At 45.0% G+C, this 15582-nt stretch overlaps 2 protein-coding genes across 3 annotated transcripts; one reads left to right on the forward strand and one right to left on the reverse strand.

Annotated features, from left to right (window-relative positions):
* The first annotated feature begins 20 nt into the window (after positions 1 to 20).
* Ilf2 (interleukin enhancer binding factor 2) lies at positions 21 to 7439 on the forward strand. The gene is made up of 14 exons (XM_005331266.5): positions 21 to 175; positions 536 to 595; positions 760 to 802; positions 1629 to 1733; positions 2189 to 2266; positions 2740 to 2842; positions 3860 to 3925; positions 4215 to 4331; positions 4792 to 4870; positions 5487 to 5574; positions 6126 to 6187; positions 6266 to 6380; positions 6577 to 6667; positions 6917 to 7439. The coding sequence occupies exons 1-14, from the start codon at positions 171 to 173 to the stop codon at positions 7075 to 7077; spliced, it is 1173 nt and encodes a 390-aa protein (XP_005331323.1). The 5' UTR covers positions 21 to 170; the 3' UTR covers positions 7078 to 7439.
* Positions 7440 to 7598: 159 nt separating this feature from the next.
* Positions 7599 to 9160, reverse strand: Snapin (SNAP associated protein). Of its 2 annotated transcripts, none has more exons than XM_078027523.1 (4): positions 8957 to 9160; positions 8754 to 8800; positions 8439 to 8557; positions 7599 to 7715 (listed from the first exon to the last, which is right to left on the reverse strand). In XM_078027523.1, the coding sequence occupies exons 1-4, from the start codon at positions 9097 to 9099 to the stop codon at positions 7605 to 7607; spliced, it is 420 nt and encodes a 139-aa protein (XP_077883649.1). In that variant the 5' UTR covers positions 9100 to 9160; the 3' UTR covers positions 7599 to 7604. The 2 variants fall into 2 exon arrangements, with proteins under 2 accessions (XP_077883649.1, XP_077883650.1); XM_078027524.1 differs by having other exon boundaries at positions 7599 to 8195; positions 8957 to 9155.
* Between the last annotated feature and the right edge of the window lie 6422 nt (positions 9161 to 15582).

A 15582-nucleotide genomic window follows, 5' to 3' on the forward strand; every position in this document is an offset into this window, starting at 1 on the left:
CTAAGCCTGATTCGCCAAAGTAAGCCAATGAGCATGAAGGGCGGAGTAATGAGGGAGCCAATCGCGCCGAGTTTTATTGGGACGCGCCGGCAAGACGCCTCTCCGGTTACCCGCGCCTCGGAAAAAAGGGGCGGTTGGTGGGGCCTCCATTGTCCAGGATTAAGGGAGCCATGAGGTAAGGGGATGTAGGTGCTCAAGGTGTTTCCCTGAGAACTTAGGAAGGTGGGTCGCGGGGAGTCGGAGGACCCAGGGCGGTGTGTCCCGGGCCTGCGGCCCCAGGCCCGGGGGAGTAGGGTGGTCCGAGGCTGGGAGGCGGGCCGGGCCGGGCTGGAGCGGGGAGGCGGGTGCGAGAGTCGGGCCTGGAGGGGCCGGAGAGAGGGAGGGTCCCCGGGGCCCGCAGGAGCGCCGCCGTCTGGACTGAGGCGGCCGGGACGTGCCCTGTAAATGCACGCGCGAAGCCCCTCGGTTCCTTCTCGCGGGGAGCTGGCGCGCCGTGGTGGAGGTCTGCAGTGAGCTGAAATGACTCTGTTTTCAGGGGTGACCGAGGCCGTGGGCGCGGCGGGCGCTTTGGTTCCAGAGGGGGACCAGGAGGAGGGTGAGTGCCCGTCTGGACATCCCCGCACTGGCCAGTGCCCGTCGTCGGGGTGGGGGTTGGAGGGGCCCCGCCTGCCCCCCTGCTGGAGGCAGACCCCTTCTCCGCCTCGCCCGTGCCGGTGCCCGTCGGCCTGATTTCTGTTTGCACTGTTTTTCTTGTTTTAGGTTCAGGCCCTTCGTGCCACATATCCCATTCGATTTCTATTTGGTGAGTGCTTGAGTTAATGTCAGTTTCCTGGTCATGGTCACTTGTGGATGTAGGTGGTTGGAGTAGGGATTCGTGAATGATTTGGGATTTTAAAGAGTTTTACTTATGTGTTTATTTACTTTTGGCACTTGGCGATTGACCTTAAGGCCTCAAGCCTGCCGAGCAAACACTCGACTCGGACCCTGATTTTATTACAATTAATACAGATTCGTAGTCCATATACATGGTTCCGTGTGATACTTCAATACATGTATACAGCATGCACTGATGAAATCCAGCCTTCTTTGTCCACTCTGCCCCTCTGTAGAGTTGGAGTTTTGAGTCAACTGTGTGTCATTTCATGTACCAAAACAATGTAAGCAAAGCCACTTGCAGTGGTGCATACCTATAAACCCAGCTACTAAGGAGCCTGAGTTTGTATAGGTAGGATTCAAAATTTGAGGCAGCCTTGGCAACTTAGTGACACCCTGTTTTAAAATAGAGTTCTGGGGATACAGTTCAATGGTAGAGTGTCAATGGTTTCAGTCCCCGGTACTTCCAAAAAAAAAAAAAAAAATGTAAGCAGGGTAAGGAAGATGATTTCTTGCCTACATAGTTGGAATCTGTCCTAAGCAGTTAATTATGTCTCTGGCTTAGTTTTTTTTTTTTTTTTTTTTAAATACAAAGGTAGCGCGAGCTTAAATTATGGCTCTTCTATCCTTGTTTGAACATCTTTGGTTGAAAACGAGTAGAATTATCTGTTTTTAATTTTTTTTCTATCATAACAGGAAAAAATATCTGTTGTATCTTATTTTTGGTAAATGGTACGTTTTTGTTTTTCTCTCAGTGTGAAATGGCCTTCCCTCGAGTCAAGCCAGCACCTGATGAAACTTCCTTCAGTGAAGCCTTGCTGAAGAGGAATCAGGACCTTGCTCCCAATTCTGCAGAACAGGTGTGTTCTTTTGGCTTTCTTTCTGAGATTTCACTAAAAACAGAAAAGTGACTATTATAGTTAAGAAGAGTGTTATGTGGGCTGTGGGTGTAGCTCAGTGGTAGAGCACTTATACTAGCATGTATGAGGCTCTGGTTTTGATCACCAGCAAGAACCTAAACTCCACAGAAGGTTTACTTGTCCTCTATATAGAGAGTTAGAGTTAAAGTGCTAAGTGAATATATGAGTGGTTATGTGGCATCATATTTTCATTGGGGAATCTATTAAGGATTAAATAGTTGTTCTTTTCAGATATATTCAAGGCCAGAAGGGGTGAAGTGTTTTCAGACCCCTATTGCATGAGTTTGTATAGAAGAGATTAGGGGAAAATGTTTTTTCCCCTAACCTCAAGTAACTCTTGAGAAGTTACTTGTGATTTTTGACTTTAGGGTATTTTTGTTTTGTGATGTTTTTAGGCCTCAATCCTTTCTCTGGTGACAAAAATAAACAATGTGATCGACAATTTGATTGTGGCTCCAGGGACATTTGAAGTGGTGAGTTTTTTGATGGCTTAGTTCTAAGATAGGGCAGCCTTGTTAAGAGGAATTTTCATTGGCTTCTGTCTCTTTACCTGTTCCACATTTAACTTAAAATGGAAAAGTATAGACTTCTGAAATTTCCCTGTTGTTGGAGGCAAGATTTTTATTATTATTATCAGCTATCATTATTATCTGTAGCCATGTTGTATAACCATGCTTTCATGCTTTTGAGATATGAATATACCACTGCTGCATCCAAATGTGGGAAATAAGAAGTTGTGTCTTAAGAGTTCTGAGAGCAGCTGGTCACGTGCCCCCAGTGGCTTGGGAGGCTGAGGCAGGAGAATCGCTAGTTCAAAGCCACCCTCAGCAACTGCAAGGCGCTAAGCAACTCAATGAGACCCTGTCTCTAAATAAAAGAGAGATCTGAGAGGAACTTGGCACCTTTTTCTTCTAATTTTTTCCCCCTGAAATTCTTTTTTCAATAGCAAATTGAAGAAGTCCGACAGGTAGGATCATATAAAAAGGGAACAATGACTACAGGACACAATGTAGCTGACCTGGTGGTAATACTAAAGATTCTGCCAACATGTGAGTATACCTCTTTTTCTTTCTTTTCTGGTGCTAGGTGTCAAACCCAGGCCCCTGAGCTTGGCAGGCGAGTGCTCTACTGCTAGGCTACATCCCTCAGCCCCCAGTTCATCTTTCTGACCGTGGAAAACAATGTAATAGTTTGATTTGGGACCTAGGGATTTTTAAAGACCAGATCTGTGTGTGTGTGAGGTGGGGGGGTGTTTGGAACATAAATAGGAAATTTGATTTTTTAAGTTTACTGGGTTATAAGGGACTGTTGAGTTAGTCTACTGACAAAGCTTCAGCTCTCATAATCTAATCGTTCCACCTCTCACCATTCTTGCATTGCTTAACACGTGAGCTTTTTGGGAGATGCCTTATATCCAAACCATAAAAGGGACAGACTCTTTAATGTGTGTCTGAAAGAATGTATGCCCAGTACTCTGGGATTGTGTTTCTCTGCTGGATATTTTGCTCCTAAGGGAATTATTAGCACTGCCTAGAGATGTTTTTGGTTGTCACAGCTAGGGGATACTCCTGGCATCAAAAGGGGCTAAAGGCTGGGAATGGTGCTAAACATCCTACAGTGCACAGGACTAACCAATTCAGATGTTATAAGTGCCACTGACCTGAAAAACTCTGATATTGAGGCTTTAGCTCAGTGGCAGAGTACCTGCCTAGCATTTGTGAGGCACTGGGTTTGATCCTTAGCACTGCATAGAAAAATAAACAAACAAATAGATAAATGCATGGCATGCTGTCCATCTACCACTACAAAAGAAAAAAAAATTTTAAGTTATTAAAAAATCTAACGATTTTAGTATGGAAAGAAGATGTGAGTATAGGAAGTGTCCTATTCCTGAACCTTCCAGTTTCTACGTCTAGGACTTAAGCTTTCCTTTGTAAAAGTGTTTTGTTACACTTGTTCCACACTTGAATGTGGGGCAGAAATGACGGTACTAAGTATCTCAGAGATATATAGGAAGTCTACATAAATAGATGATTTATAATGGTATTTTTTCCCCCTCAATCTAGTGGAAGCTGTTGCTGCCCTGGGGAACAAAGTCGTGGAAAGTTTAAGAGCACAGGATCCATCTGAAGGTTTGAATTTATTGCTGAATATGTATTGAGTGGCAATAGGAGCCAGGTCCTGTAATTATACTTTCAACAAAATCAGGTCAGATTAGATTGAGTAAATGTAGTTTTATGTTGTAGGAGTTTTTGGAAGGGGTTTGAAATTCCATTTTATCTCCTTTCTAAAGCTCTGTATTTTGAATCCTTAGTCTGAACTCTGGTTTTTAAATGCCCACCTGTTTCCCACAGGAATGATTTAACTTTGATCATCTAATGAAAATGTGAATTACAACTTTTGATTATTTTATTCTTTTAGTTTTGACCATGCTGACCAATGAAACTGGTTTTGAAATCAGTTCTTCTGATGCTACAGTGAAGATTCTCATTACGACAGTGCCACCCAATCTCCGAAAACTGGACCCGGAACTCCACTGTTAGTCCTTTTTTCCATTGCTGAAAGTGTGGGGGAAATAAAATGCATGGTATCTTTGCTGAGTTTTTTTGTTTCATAGGAAGCTTTCTGGAAATTGAAGGACTTAAGTTTACCCTGTACTTTGGAAATAACTTTACAAGCTTCCTAGTGAAATTTTCAAAGATAGGATAGCCAGGAAGAAAATTTGGAACAATTAAAAAGGATGGTGGAAATATTTGTGAAGAAAGGAGGATAGATTTTTGGAGAAAATCATAGATCTTGCATGCTTCTAGATTTAGTTTGGAATAGGTGTAATAATTTTGGAACAAGTGACTTGCTGATCTGAGGAACATGGGATGGTTTAACAAAATTGTTAAAATTAGCTTGCCTCTCCTAAGTTTCTGAACTGTGGTGGTGGCAGGACTGGACTGCTTGCTTAATAACAGGATTGTTTCACATTGGTCTGTCATGCTTTATCTAGTGGATATCAAGGTGTTGCAGAGTGCTTTAGCAGCCATCCGACATGCCCGCTGGTTCGAGGAAAATGCTTCTCAGTCCACGTGAGTCGGTCTCTGGTCATTTTCAGATAACCTTTCTAACTGAATAGCAGGATTTCCCTATACTTCCTCTGATAGAACTGTTTTGGCCATGATCTGTTGGATTTTCATTTTTACTTTAAATAAGCAAATTAAGATTGAAAGAAGAGCACATGCAGTTTTATAAATAGTATAGTCAGCTTCAACTCTACCTCAGGTGTGGAAATGTGATCTTATTACCTTTTTTTGTGGGGTGGGCTACCAGGGATTGAATTCAGGGGCACTTGATACTAAGCCACACCCCCAGCCCTATTTAATATTTTATTTAGAGGGCTGGGGATGTGGCTCAAGCGGTAGCGCTCTTGCCTGGCATGCGTGCGGCCCGGGTTCAATTCTCAGCACCACATACAAAGAAAGATGTTGTGTCCGCCAATAACTAAAAAAATAAATATTAAAAAAAATATTTTTATTTAGAGACAGGGTCTCACAGAGTTGCTCAGTACCTCACTTTTTCTGAGGCTGGCTTTGAACTCTAGATCCTCCTGTCTCAGCCTCCAGAGTTAATGGGATTACAGGCGTGTACCACTTTGACCAGCAGCGATGTTACTACTTTTAATCCTTGGATCCCTTTTACATTCAGAGTTAAAGTTCTCATCAGACTGCTGAAGGACTTAAGGATTCGTTTTCCTGGCTTTGAGCCCCTCACACCCTGGATCCTTGACCTACTTGTAAGTAAACAAGGACAATAGGAATTCCTACGCATTAATATTGGTAGTACTTATTCTGAAACCTACTAGAATCTGAAATTCAGTAAAGCTTAAAAAGAAATTCAGGGGCTGGGGATGTGGCTCAATCGGTAGCGCACTCGCCTAGTGTGCATGCGGCCCGGGTTCGATCCTCAGCACCACATACAAACGAAGATGTTGTGTCTGCGGAGAACTAAATAAAAATGTTAAAATTCTCAAAAAAAAAAAAAGAAATTCAGTGGACAGGTGATCCAGTAGATTCAAAGTTTATTGTTTCATTGGGTTCTGGGAATAATTGATTAAATGGGTAGTTTCTGAGTTACAGTGCCCCTTTTGTTTTTATTACTATTATTTCATTATTGTGATACTGGAAAGAAATGAACAAATGAGGACCAATTTCAAAATTTCTTCTGGATGTGTTTGGCTAGACCTTAATGACTTATTTTCCTTGTGATGATTTATTCAAGTTTTAGTTTGCTTTAAAGATAGAATTGCCACTTGGTGGCACACCTACCAGACTTACTCTTTTCTAGGGGCACTATGCTGTGATGAATAACCCCACCAGACAGCCTTTGGCCCTAAATGTGGCATACAGGTACCACATATTTCTTTTCAGTTTGGGGTTGGTTATAAGGTGGTAGTGGGGGTGTGTTAATACTTCCCTATGTTTCAGGCGTTGCTTGCAGATTCTGGCTGCAGGGCTGTTTCTTCCAGGATCAGTGGGTATCACTGACCCCTGTGAAAGCGGCAACTTCAGAGTACATACGGTCATGACCCTGGAACAGCAGGTATTGGGACAGTTATGAAGTGGTCTATTCTGAGAGGACCTAGGGAACATGATCTTTAGGGATCCAGGGTATCTGGGGGTTTTCAAAGACTGTGGTCCCAAGATTAAAAGTTATATGCATCTGTTTTCACAAGGGTGTCATTCAGATGAAGTACTGATTTTCTTTGCTAATTTACCCTCACTTTGCTCTTCCTCAGGATATGGTCTGCTACACAGCTCAGACTCTGGTTCGAATCCTCTCACACGGTGGCTTTAGGAAGATCCTTGGCCAGGAGGGTGATGCCAGCTGTGAGTACTCACTGTGTGTATGGGTCAGGGGTTTCTTCTGGTGCTCAGCTGGCTTTGTGTGGTGCTGTGACAGAACCCTGGGGCACTCCAAGGAGATACGTCCCCAGCCCTTTCTTTTGAGACAGTCTTGCTGAAATTGCAGGGGTTTAGCCAGTGCATCCATCTTACTCAGATGACTTCATGTTTCTGCTGTGTTCTGCTTGTTTGCTGGGGTATTTGTTTGAAAGCACTTATTTTTTTTTATTCTAGATCTTGCTTCTGAAATATCTACCTGGGATGGAGTGATAGTGACACCTTCAGAAAAGGCTTACGAGAAGCCACCTGAGAAGAAGGAAGGAGAGGAAGAGGAGGAGAATACAGAAGAACCACCTCAAGGAGAGGAAGAGGAAAGCATGGAAACTCAAGAGTGATCTTCCTTCCCTTCATTCCCGTTCCTACTCAAGGGGAAGACCAGATCCTAAGCTATCTGCTACTGGGCTTTGTATGGTGCATTTCTGTGGAATAGAGGAGACATCAGGAAAGAAACTCTATAGAAAGATTTGTCATTCCATTGGTTTTGATACTGGCCTAGCAGCCCAAAATCTCCTGTTTATAAATCTATGCCATCCATCTATAATGAAGCAGGATATCAACATTTCTTCCTTATACGCCCAAATCCCAACTCCTAAACACCCCACTCAACCATTACTCTCTTGTTGAAATGTGAACTGTTAGGTGTTTGGACATTTTTTTTTTTTTTCTAAGAAAAACTATTAAAGTACTTCCTAGTAGGGCTCTTGGTTTTGTTTTTCCTTAGTAGGTGGTGGTCTTCTTTATTTACTCTTTTTTTTTCATTGGAAGTGATACTGAGTCATAAACACCAAGATGGCAATGGCAACTTGAAACTGAAGTATATACCTCTGGAACTTTTTCATATATCAGTAAATGAGAATACTGTTTAAGCATTTATTGAATTAAATGGTTCTAGCAGTACTGCTGTTGTATTCAAGCCAGTGCAATCAACAAAAAAGGGTGGACAGAGGTCATTCATCTTGTCTTTGTAAATCCTCTGTAAACAAAAGGAAAAAGAGAAGTCACAGGTAGAGAACATGTTGCCTGGGTCCACTATAACCAGACACGTAACAAATGAAGCTCCAGTCTGGTTGACGAGGCCTGAAAAAGATGGTCATTAAGTATGTAGTTAAGAAAAAAACCTCATTTCGTTCTTGGAAGGGAGCAAGAGCTGTAACGAAAGTCCTCTGGGAACTTGAGTCTACTGCACGCAGGTTTCTTGGGTTCCCACGTAGTGAATAAGTGCTTTAAATAAACCAAGGCTGCCATTTAAGTGTCCCAAAGTCTGCAGAAATTGTTCCCTGAATCTTCTTGTGTGTTGAAACAAGGCAGTGGGGTAACAACTGTTTGTGCTGCTCAGTCCCCTGCCATCTTGTTACTTGCTTGGGGAACCAGGGGGATAAACTCCTGAGTCCAGCATTGCCCTCCTGCGGGCTGTTTCCTTGGCAACGCTGTGGTTTAGCCGCCTCAGCCGCTCCTAGGAGACAGAAAGAGGTGGAACCTAGTGACTGCCCCTGGGAAAAGCTTTGGGGTTGAGCCAGCCAGGTGCTGGAAACACCTGAGGACGGTCCTGCGTCAAAGTTCACGTAGGATGTCAATGGCTGCAGCTGGATACTGAGCACGGAGTCTATTACTGATGCTAGTTGCCCACTCCCTTCCCCCCAATTTTTGAAAGTCGTGACTCATTGTGTTGAGGACTTGAAGCGGGGACTTTGTTTACCTGGGCATTCTGTAGGATGTTGTTGACCAGAACAACGCGTCGCCGGGCGTTGAGCAGCTTCTTAACGTAGGGGTCGAGATCCAAGGCCACCTTCTGGTCCTCGTTGATGCGGCACAGTTCTGGGGACGGAAGAGCAACAGACGACGTCTGGCAGCTCACCTCCTGCTCTTGGGAAGGCGGAATCGTCCCGTCCTTCCCCTCACTTCCTTTCACTCCCGGTCCCAGGGGCCCAGACGTCCTGGGGGCAAGGGGCAGAGACCCGGCCGGGGACGGGGAACCGAAGGTCCTGCCTGGGTCCGCGGGCCGCCCACTCACCCGCGGCGAGGTTGTCGATCTGCTCGCGGAGCTCCACCTGGCTCTCCCTGCAAAGGCCGCAAGGCCGCACGGTCAGCGCGCCCGCCGCCCACGCTTCCCCTGCACCGGGACCAGCCGGCCCCGCTCCATGGCCCCGAGGCTCCCCGGGCAGGCCGCCCCGCCCCGCCCGCCCCGGCTCGGCCACCCCGCCGGCCCCCGGGCACCTGACGGCGTGGACGTGGGAGTCCAGCTGCTGCACAGCCGGTCGCAGGAACTCGAGGAGGCCTTCGGCAAAGAGGTCGCGGCCTGTGGGTCCTGCCACCGGGGTCCCAGCCCCGGACACTGCAGCAGAACCTGCACCCGCCATCCCGAACTCGGCCGGTGCCGGGAACCTGCCGCTAGGGCCGCCGGGAACTGGGGTTCTCCCCAGTGCGCCGCGAGGGGGCGCCGCGGAGCCGGGGCGGCCCGGGGGTTGCTGGGAAATGGAGTCCCCGGGAGCGGCAGCAGAGCACCCGGGGCCCCGGGAGCGGTGGTTCTGGGCGGGTCTGGAGGGCGGGGTTTGCAGAGCTCGGGGTTCCAGGAGCGCGGCCAGGAGCTGCTGTTTTGGATTGTGTGCTCTTTGTTTTCCTCCTGTGGAATGGAGACAATAACTGCTGTCCTCCCCAGTGTTCAGAGACCTCTTTCAGGAGGAAACCAGATGACACTCAGGGTATTGTTTTATATTTATAAAAGAGTATTTTAACAATATTTTTTAGTTGAGATGCACACGATACCTTTTTCTTCTTTATCTATTTTTATGTGGTGCCCTGTGGGGATGGATCCCAGGCCTCGCGCTCTCTAGGGAAGAGCTCTACCACGAGCCACAGCCCCGCCCCTGAAGAGTGCATTTTTAATGTCACTAAACATGTGCGAAACTTTATGTCCTTAAAAAAGAAGGAATTGATTTCTGAAATTCTGATACCTGCTAAGACCTTGGTGAACCTTGAGAAGGTTATGCTAAGCGGAATGAGCCAGGCAGAGAAGGACAGAGAGTGCCTGCTTCCCTTAGTAGGGTGCCCAGCAGGGTCCACTTCGTAAAGTGTAGGACAGAGGCTGGGCGTAGCTAGGGACAGAGCCTTGCCTGACCGTGGGGGCCCTGGGTTATCCCCCGCACACAGTGTCCGCAGGGTCTGGAGGGAGAGGAGAATGGGGAGTTATTGTCAATGGGTACAGAGTTCCAGTTTAGGAAGTTGAAAAGTCACAGAGATGGATGGCGGGGATGGTTGCACACCATGGGAATGGACTTCAGGTCATACACCTGTACATTTAAAGGGTAAGTTTTTATGCATATTTAACTACGATTACATTTTTTAAAAATTACATGTTTCCATATTTTCATTTTTTTACCCTCATAAAAGGTCCCTTGGAAGGAAGGCAGGCAAAGTGCAGCATGCATGTAATCCTGGTGTTGAGAGCCACAGGGAAGGGGCCCCAGCAAACTTCTAGCTGCCAGCTGATTGGCTCCTCTGCAGTGATGCTCATTGGGCTGTTTCCCCACCCTTTCAGACCATGGAGCTGCTCATGGGGGGACTTTTTTGGGGTCCACCCACGTGACCCAGCCAATGGGCCTCAAGAGCAGGAGGAGTGGGGGGATTGAGAGGCTGGTGGGAAGCGGTGGTGGCAATTGGGCTCTGAGGGAATTCCTGAAGAGCTCCTGTGGTGTGGTGTGTGTTCTAAATAAAGTTGGTTTCTGCTTGACAAGTGGCTCCTGAATTGTGCCCAGCCAGACTGCGGCATCCTGGCACTGTAATCACAGGTTTGAGGCCAGCCTTGGCAACTTAGTGAGACCCTCAGCAACTTAGTGAGACCCGTTCTCAAAAAATGAAAAGAACGTGGGGCTGGGGATGTGGCTCAAGCAGTAGCGCGCTTGCCTGGCATGCGTGGGGCGCTGGGTTCGAGCCTCAGCACCGCATAAAAATTAAAAAAAAAAAATAAAGATGTTGTTCCGCCGAGAACTAGAAAATAAATATTAAAAAAAGAAAAAGAAAGTGGCTCAGTGGTAAAGTGCCCCTGGATTCAATCCCTGGTGCCAAATAAAAAAAAGGTCCCCTAGGGCTGGCTCAGTGGTAGAGCCCTTGCCTAGCTCATACTCTAGCCCTGGGGTTTGATCCCCACCATGGAAAGTTTAAAAAAAAAACAACCCAGCGGTAGAGCACTTGCCTAGCACATGCCAGGCCCTGGGTTCAATCCTCAGCACCACATAAAAATAAATAAAATAAAGGTGTTATGTCCAACTACGACTAAAAAATAAATATTAAAAAAAAAATCCCAGAGTTTATTTTGGTTTTTCATGGCTTTCCAGAGACTCTACATCTTTGCCCGTTAAGGCCTAACGTATTCTAGGTGCTCACAATTCTCTAGGCTACGGCAGAGACTGAGTGTGGAGAAACACTCCTGAAGGACAGAAAAAGGGGATCCCTAGAGCTCTGGGGGCACAGAGTGCTCATATTCATCTCAGAAATACAGGAGGACAAGGCACCGGGATGGCCGGCCGTGGGAGGCTGGTGATGCGAAGGTCCCCAGCTGAGACCCCCATTGAGACCCCGTCTTTTTAGGTCTTGTGCACTTGTGATTGTTGACTGTGGTTCCCTGCTCCCTTCTCTCTGGTGATTAAAGGTCAAACTCTCCTGAGAGGCTGGGGACTTATTTTGAAAGTCATCAGCAAGGAAGGGAAGAGCTAGGAAAACTGCACCCTGCTTCCCAGCCAGCCCTTGGGAAGAGGAATCCACGCCAGAGGACCAACAGGGACCGTGTTGAGGAGGAAAGGGGAAAAGTCCCAGTCCCTGAGGCCTGGACTGGAAAGAGACAGCAGGAGCTGGCCTGGCCCTGGAGCTGGGTGGACCAGTGTCTGGATAAGGAATCTCCAGAAAATAGATGAAACAGAATACCTGCAACACGAAGTGAGTGAGAATTCCAGGGAAACAAGAAATGACATTTTAGGGGAAGTATTTTATCAGGTGATCCTACTTCAAAAGCCAGGCCTCGGAGGGAACCGCTGCTTATCACCTGGAGTGAGCTGTTGGCTCTCCGTCCTGTTGCAGCAGCTGCTGTCTGGCCTTCTGGCCTCTGGTCTCCTTGAGTTTGTTTGCACTCTAAAGTGTCCGTCAACGACATGATACCTTGCTGCGGCTGAAAGGAGTTTTAGAAACCGTCTCTTGTTGGTTCCTTGGATGCTTGTGAAGGTAGACTTCAAAGGTGGGTGGCCAGATTTAGAAAATAGATCAAACAAAATACCTGGGGAACCAATAAATCTCAGTTGCTGATAAACAGTAAAGTAACTTTTTAGTGAAGTATTTTATCGGGTGATCCTACTTCCAAAACCGGGTCTCTGGGGAAAACGGCTGGGCCTTGTTCTTATGCTCTCCTTTTTTACTCCTTTTATCACTGTGGATTAACCATTCTCTCTTGTGAACCTGTTGCGATAGTTCCTGCCTGATCTTCTGGCCTCTACTTTCTCCCCTCCTGGTCCATTTGGACTCTAAAATACCAGCCAGATGACACAGACATAATACTATGCTCAGGGCAAATTAATGCCAAAAAAGATTTTATACTCCATCCCTTGTTGGTTCCTTGGACGTTTGTGTGGGAGAAGGGGCAAGGGTTTCACAGACAACCTGAGGTTGGACAGTAGGCTGGAGGCCCGAGCGAGTACAGTTGTTCATTCTCCAAGCACTTATCAAAGTCCAGGCGTCATGGCCTAAGGGATGCAGCACAAAAGCCCTCTTCTCCCTGCTGGTGCTTGTGTGATAGAAGCAAATGTGACTCCATTTTTTTTTTTATGACTTCATCCTATAAAACAACCATGCCAAGTAGAAGAGTCATGACTGGGGCAAGATGTTCTTTTCCTTTTGCTATAGAAACCTTTAAGAACACGGAACTACCTAATGGGACATTGTTTCTGTAACTGGGTCACGGGGCTCTGTTTCTGTAACTGGGGTGACTGGGCTAACTGGGATTGGTTAGGCTTCCCTCGGCTTGACTGCACTGTCCCGCTTCTGTAACCTGGCTGGCTTGCATTGGCTGGACCCCCTGAACATCCCTTTTGCGGTTTTCAGGCTTATAAGGAGCGCCCTTGCAATTGTTCGGGGCTGATCAGGGGAACAGCTTTATGTTCTGCTCAGCCACCACCGGTGTGCTTCAATAAAGGCTTGATTCGATGATACGTGAGTGGTCTGGAAGTCAGTTTATGAAACCCCAGACGAAGCTTTAACTGTAACATTGAGGGCTCGCCCTGGATCCATTTCTTCCCTACCCTCATGCCAACTTTGCCTCCAACGACGGGCCTTTGGACCTCGGCCCCGGAGTAGAGGGGAGCTCCCGAGAGACGTTCCTCAGCCGCACTCCCAGGACGACTCCCATCTGTCCTAGGACGCTCTGAGAAGCCTCCTGCTGTCAGTTCTGGGGAGTCCACTCTCCTGGGGAAAAGGTCAGATTGGACACAGTGGCTTACACCTTTCCAGGGACAGGACGAGACGCTGTCACTGTCTCCCTGGAGGTCTCCCTGTGTGACCTCATCTGTCTGTATCTGTCTGGGGGCAGGACGAGAGACATGTCTCTGCCCCATTAGAGGTCTCCCTGTGCGACCTCAGCGATTGTTGCTTGTCCTGTGTCTGTTCTGCTGTTTGTCATTTGTCCAGTGTCTGTTTGCTGGCTGTTTGTCTGTCCGTGTGTTGTGCATGGGCCCTTTTCCTGTTCTCATAACCGCTCTTCCTTCACCAGGACTCCTTTTCTCCACCGACATCAGAGAAAGGAAGCGCTAAAGAGATCTCTACCTGGACCCCTTCAACTTGTTTTCTTAACAATTTTCAGGACTTTGTCTGTTGGTTGGTTTTTGTTTGTTCCCTTTGTGTTCTGTGTCAATTTCTACCTCAGTTTGTTTCTAATGGGAAAAAAAATGGTTAAAAGAGTCTTAACTGTGCTCACTACAGCTTGCATTAAATTGTAAAGTGCTGCCAACAGGACTAAAAGAATTATCAAAAGTAAAAGCTAAAGGTAAAAAGAAAAAGGCATTCTAGAGATTGCCTCCATTTAGGAACTGGGCCAGGTGGCCAAGTGGGTAAATCATGTCAGTTCCTACAGAGGACAGATTAAAACTAAAGTGTTTTATAAAATTATTATTCCTAAATTGTATAACGGAAAGCATAATTTTTTTTTAAAATTTTTTTTTAGTTTTCGGTGGACACAACATCTTTGCTGGTATGTGGTGCTGAGGATCGAACCCGGGACGCACGCATGCCAGGCGAGAGCGCTACTGCTTGAGCCACATCCCCAGCCAGGAAAGCATAATTTTGTCTAGAAAAATTGGCTTTTGTCTCTGAGTATTTACAAGCATGAATAACTCCCAACTATTAAAAAATAGTCTAAAGATTTTTCAATGTCAGGCTAAAAGTTGGTGGCCGCTCTCCAAGAAACCAGAAAAACCAGTTTAAAATGGGACCCCAACCTGGGGGACTCTCTCAAGGAGACCAATGAAGCTGCGTCTTTGGTACGTTCCTCCAGGGAAAAATTAGCCCCCTTTGTTTGTCTATGTTCCCTCAACTCTTTTCAGCTTTCATGAACAGGACCACCTCAGGAAAAAGGTCAGAAAACTTTAAAAATTCTATATTTGTTAAATTCATAATTTTGATCCAATACACCTAGGTTAATATGTTTTTCTGATTATGCTCTGCTTTATTCTAAGGCAAATTTACAAAGGTTAACTCTCAAGCGAATAAGTTTTTAAGAAATAAGCTACAAGGTTTTTGTGTGTCTGTTTGCTTTGTGTGGGTGCACCCGTGTACTGTCTGTCTACATGCATTGCCATGTCTATATATATTTGGTACAAAAAAATTGACATATGAGCTCATAAATTATAATTAAAAAAAATGGATCCAAATACTTTTGGTTAATATGACTTAAAAGGTTCAATTCAAATTGGAAAAAATAGATAAAAGTACAAATGTCTTTAAAGTTACTAATGCATAGTTTTTTTTTTTAAAGAGAGAGTGAGAGAGAATTTTTAATATTTATTTTTTAGTTCTCGGCGGACACAACATCTTTGTTGGTATGTGGTGCTGAGGATCGAACCCGGGCCGCACGCATGCCAGGCAAGCGCGCTACCGCTTGAGCCACATCCCCAGCCCCCAATAGTTTTGTTTCTAGATGGTTAAACAACTGTTAAAATGTTATAAAGTATCTGACATCCATTGTCTCTAGGATTTTTCTTCAACAGGAAAAAAGATTACTAATACTATTCAATGCACTTGTCTGATACTTGTTTTTTTTTTTAAAAAAAACAGATACATAAATTTCATCTAAACGTATATGAAATTAATCATGGATGTATTTGTTAGAGACATCTAATTGGTACAAAGTTAAAATGCTGACTATTAAATATAATATCAAATACTCTTAACTCCTTAAGTTCCATAGGTAAAATATTTAAACCATGTTGGCATTTTCATAAATTGGTAAACTAAAAAGGAAATTTAAAATTATTTTGTGTTATTATAAAAACAAAAGTTACTATAAATTACAAAGTCCCAACAGGTATAATTCTACATACAAGGAGTCAAGAGGTTTCAACTGTATTTCAATTAAAGTACAGTAAATAACAAATATTTCATCTTATTAAAATAGATTAATTTACCTAAATTCAGAAATTTATAAGGGTTATTTCAAGGTACAAACAAAAAAGATCAATAGATTAAAAATTATTAAAAAGTTTTAAATATAAAAACTATATAAAAATATATTTAATAAAAAACGTTTCCAAATAAAAAGTCTTTATTTGGTAAAGTATATGTATAATTATAATACATCTAAGTAAACA

This window comes from Ictidomys tridecemlineatus, chromosome 11 (assembly GCF_052094955.1).
Source record: "Ictidomys tridecemlineatus isolate mIctTri1 chromosome 11, mIctTri1.hap1, whole genome shotgun sequence".
NCBI lineage: Eukaryota > Metazoa > Chordata > Mammalia > Rodentia > Sciuridae > Ictidomys > Ictidomys tridecemlineatus.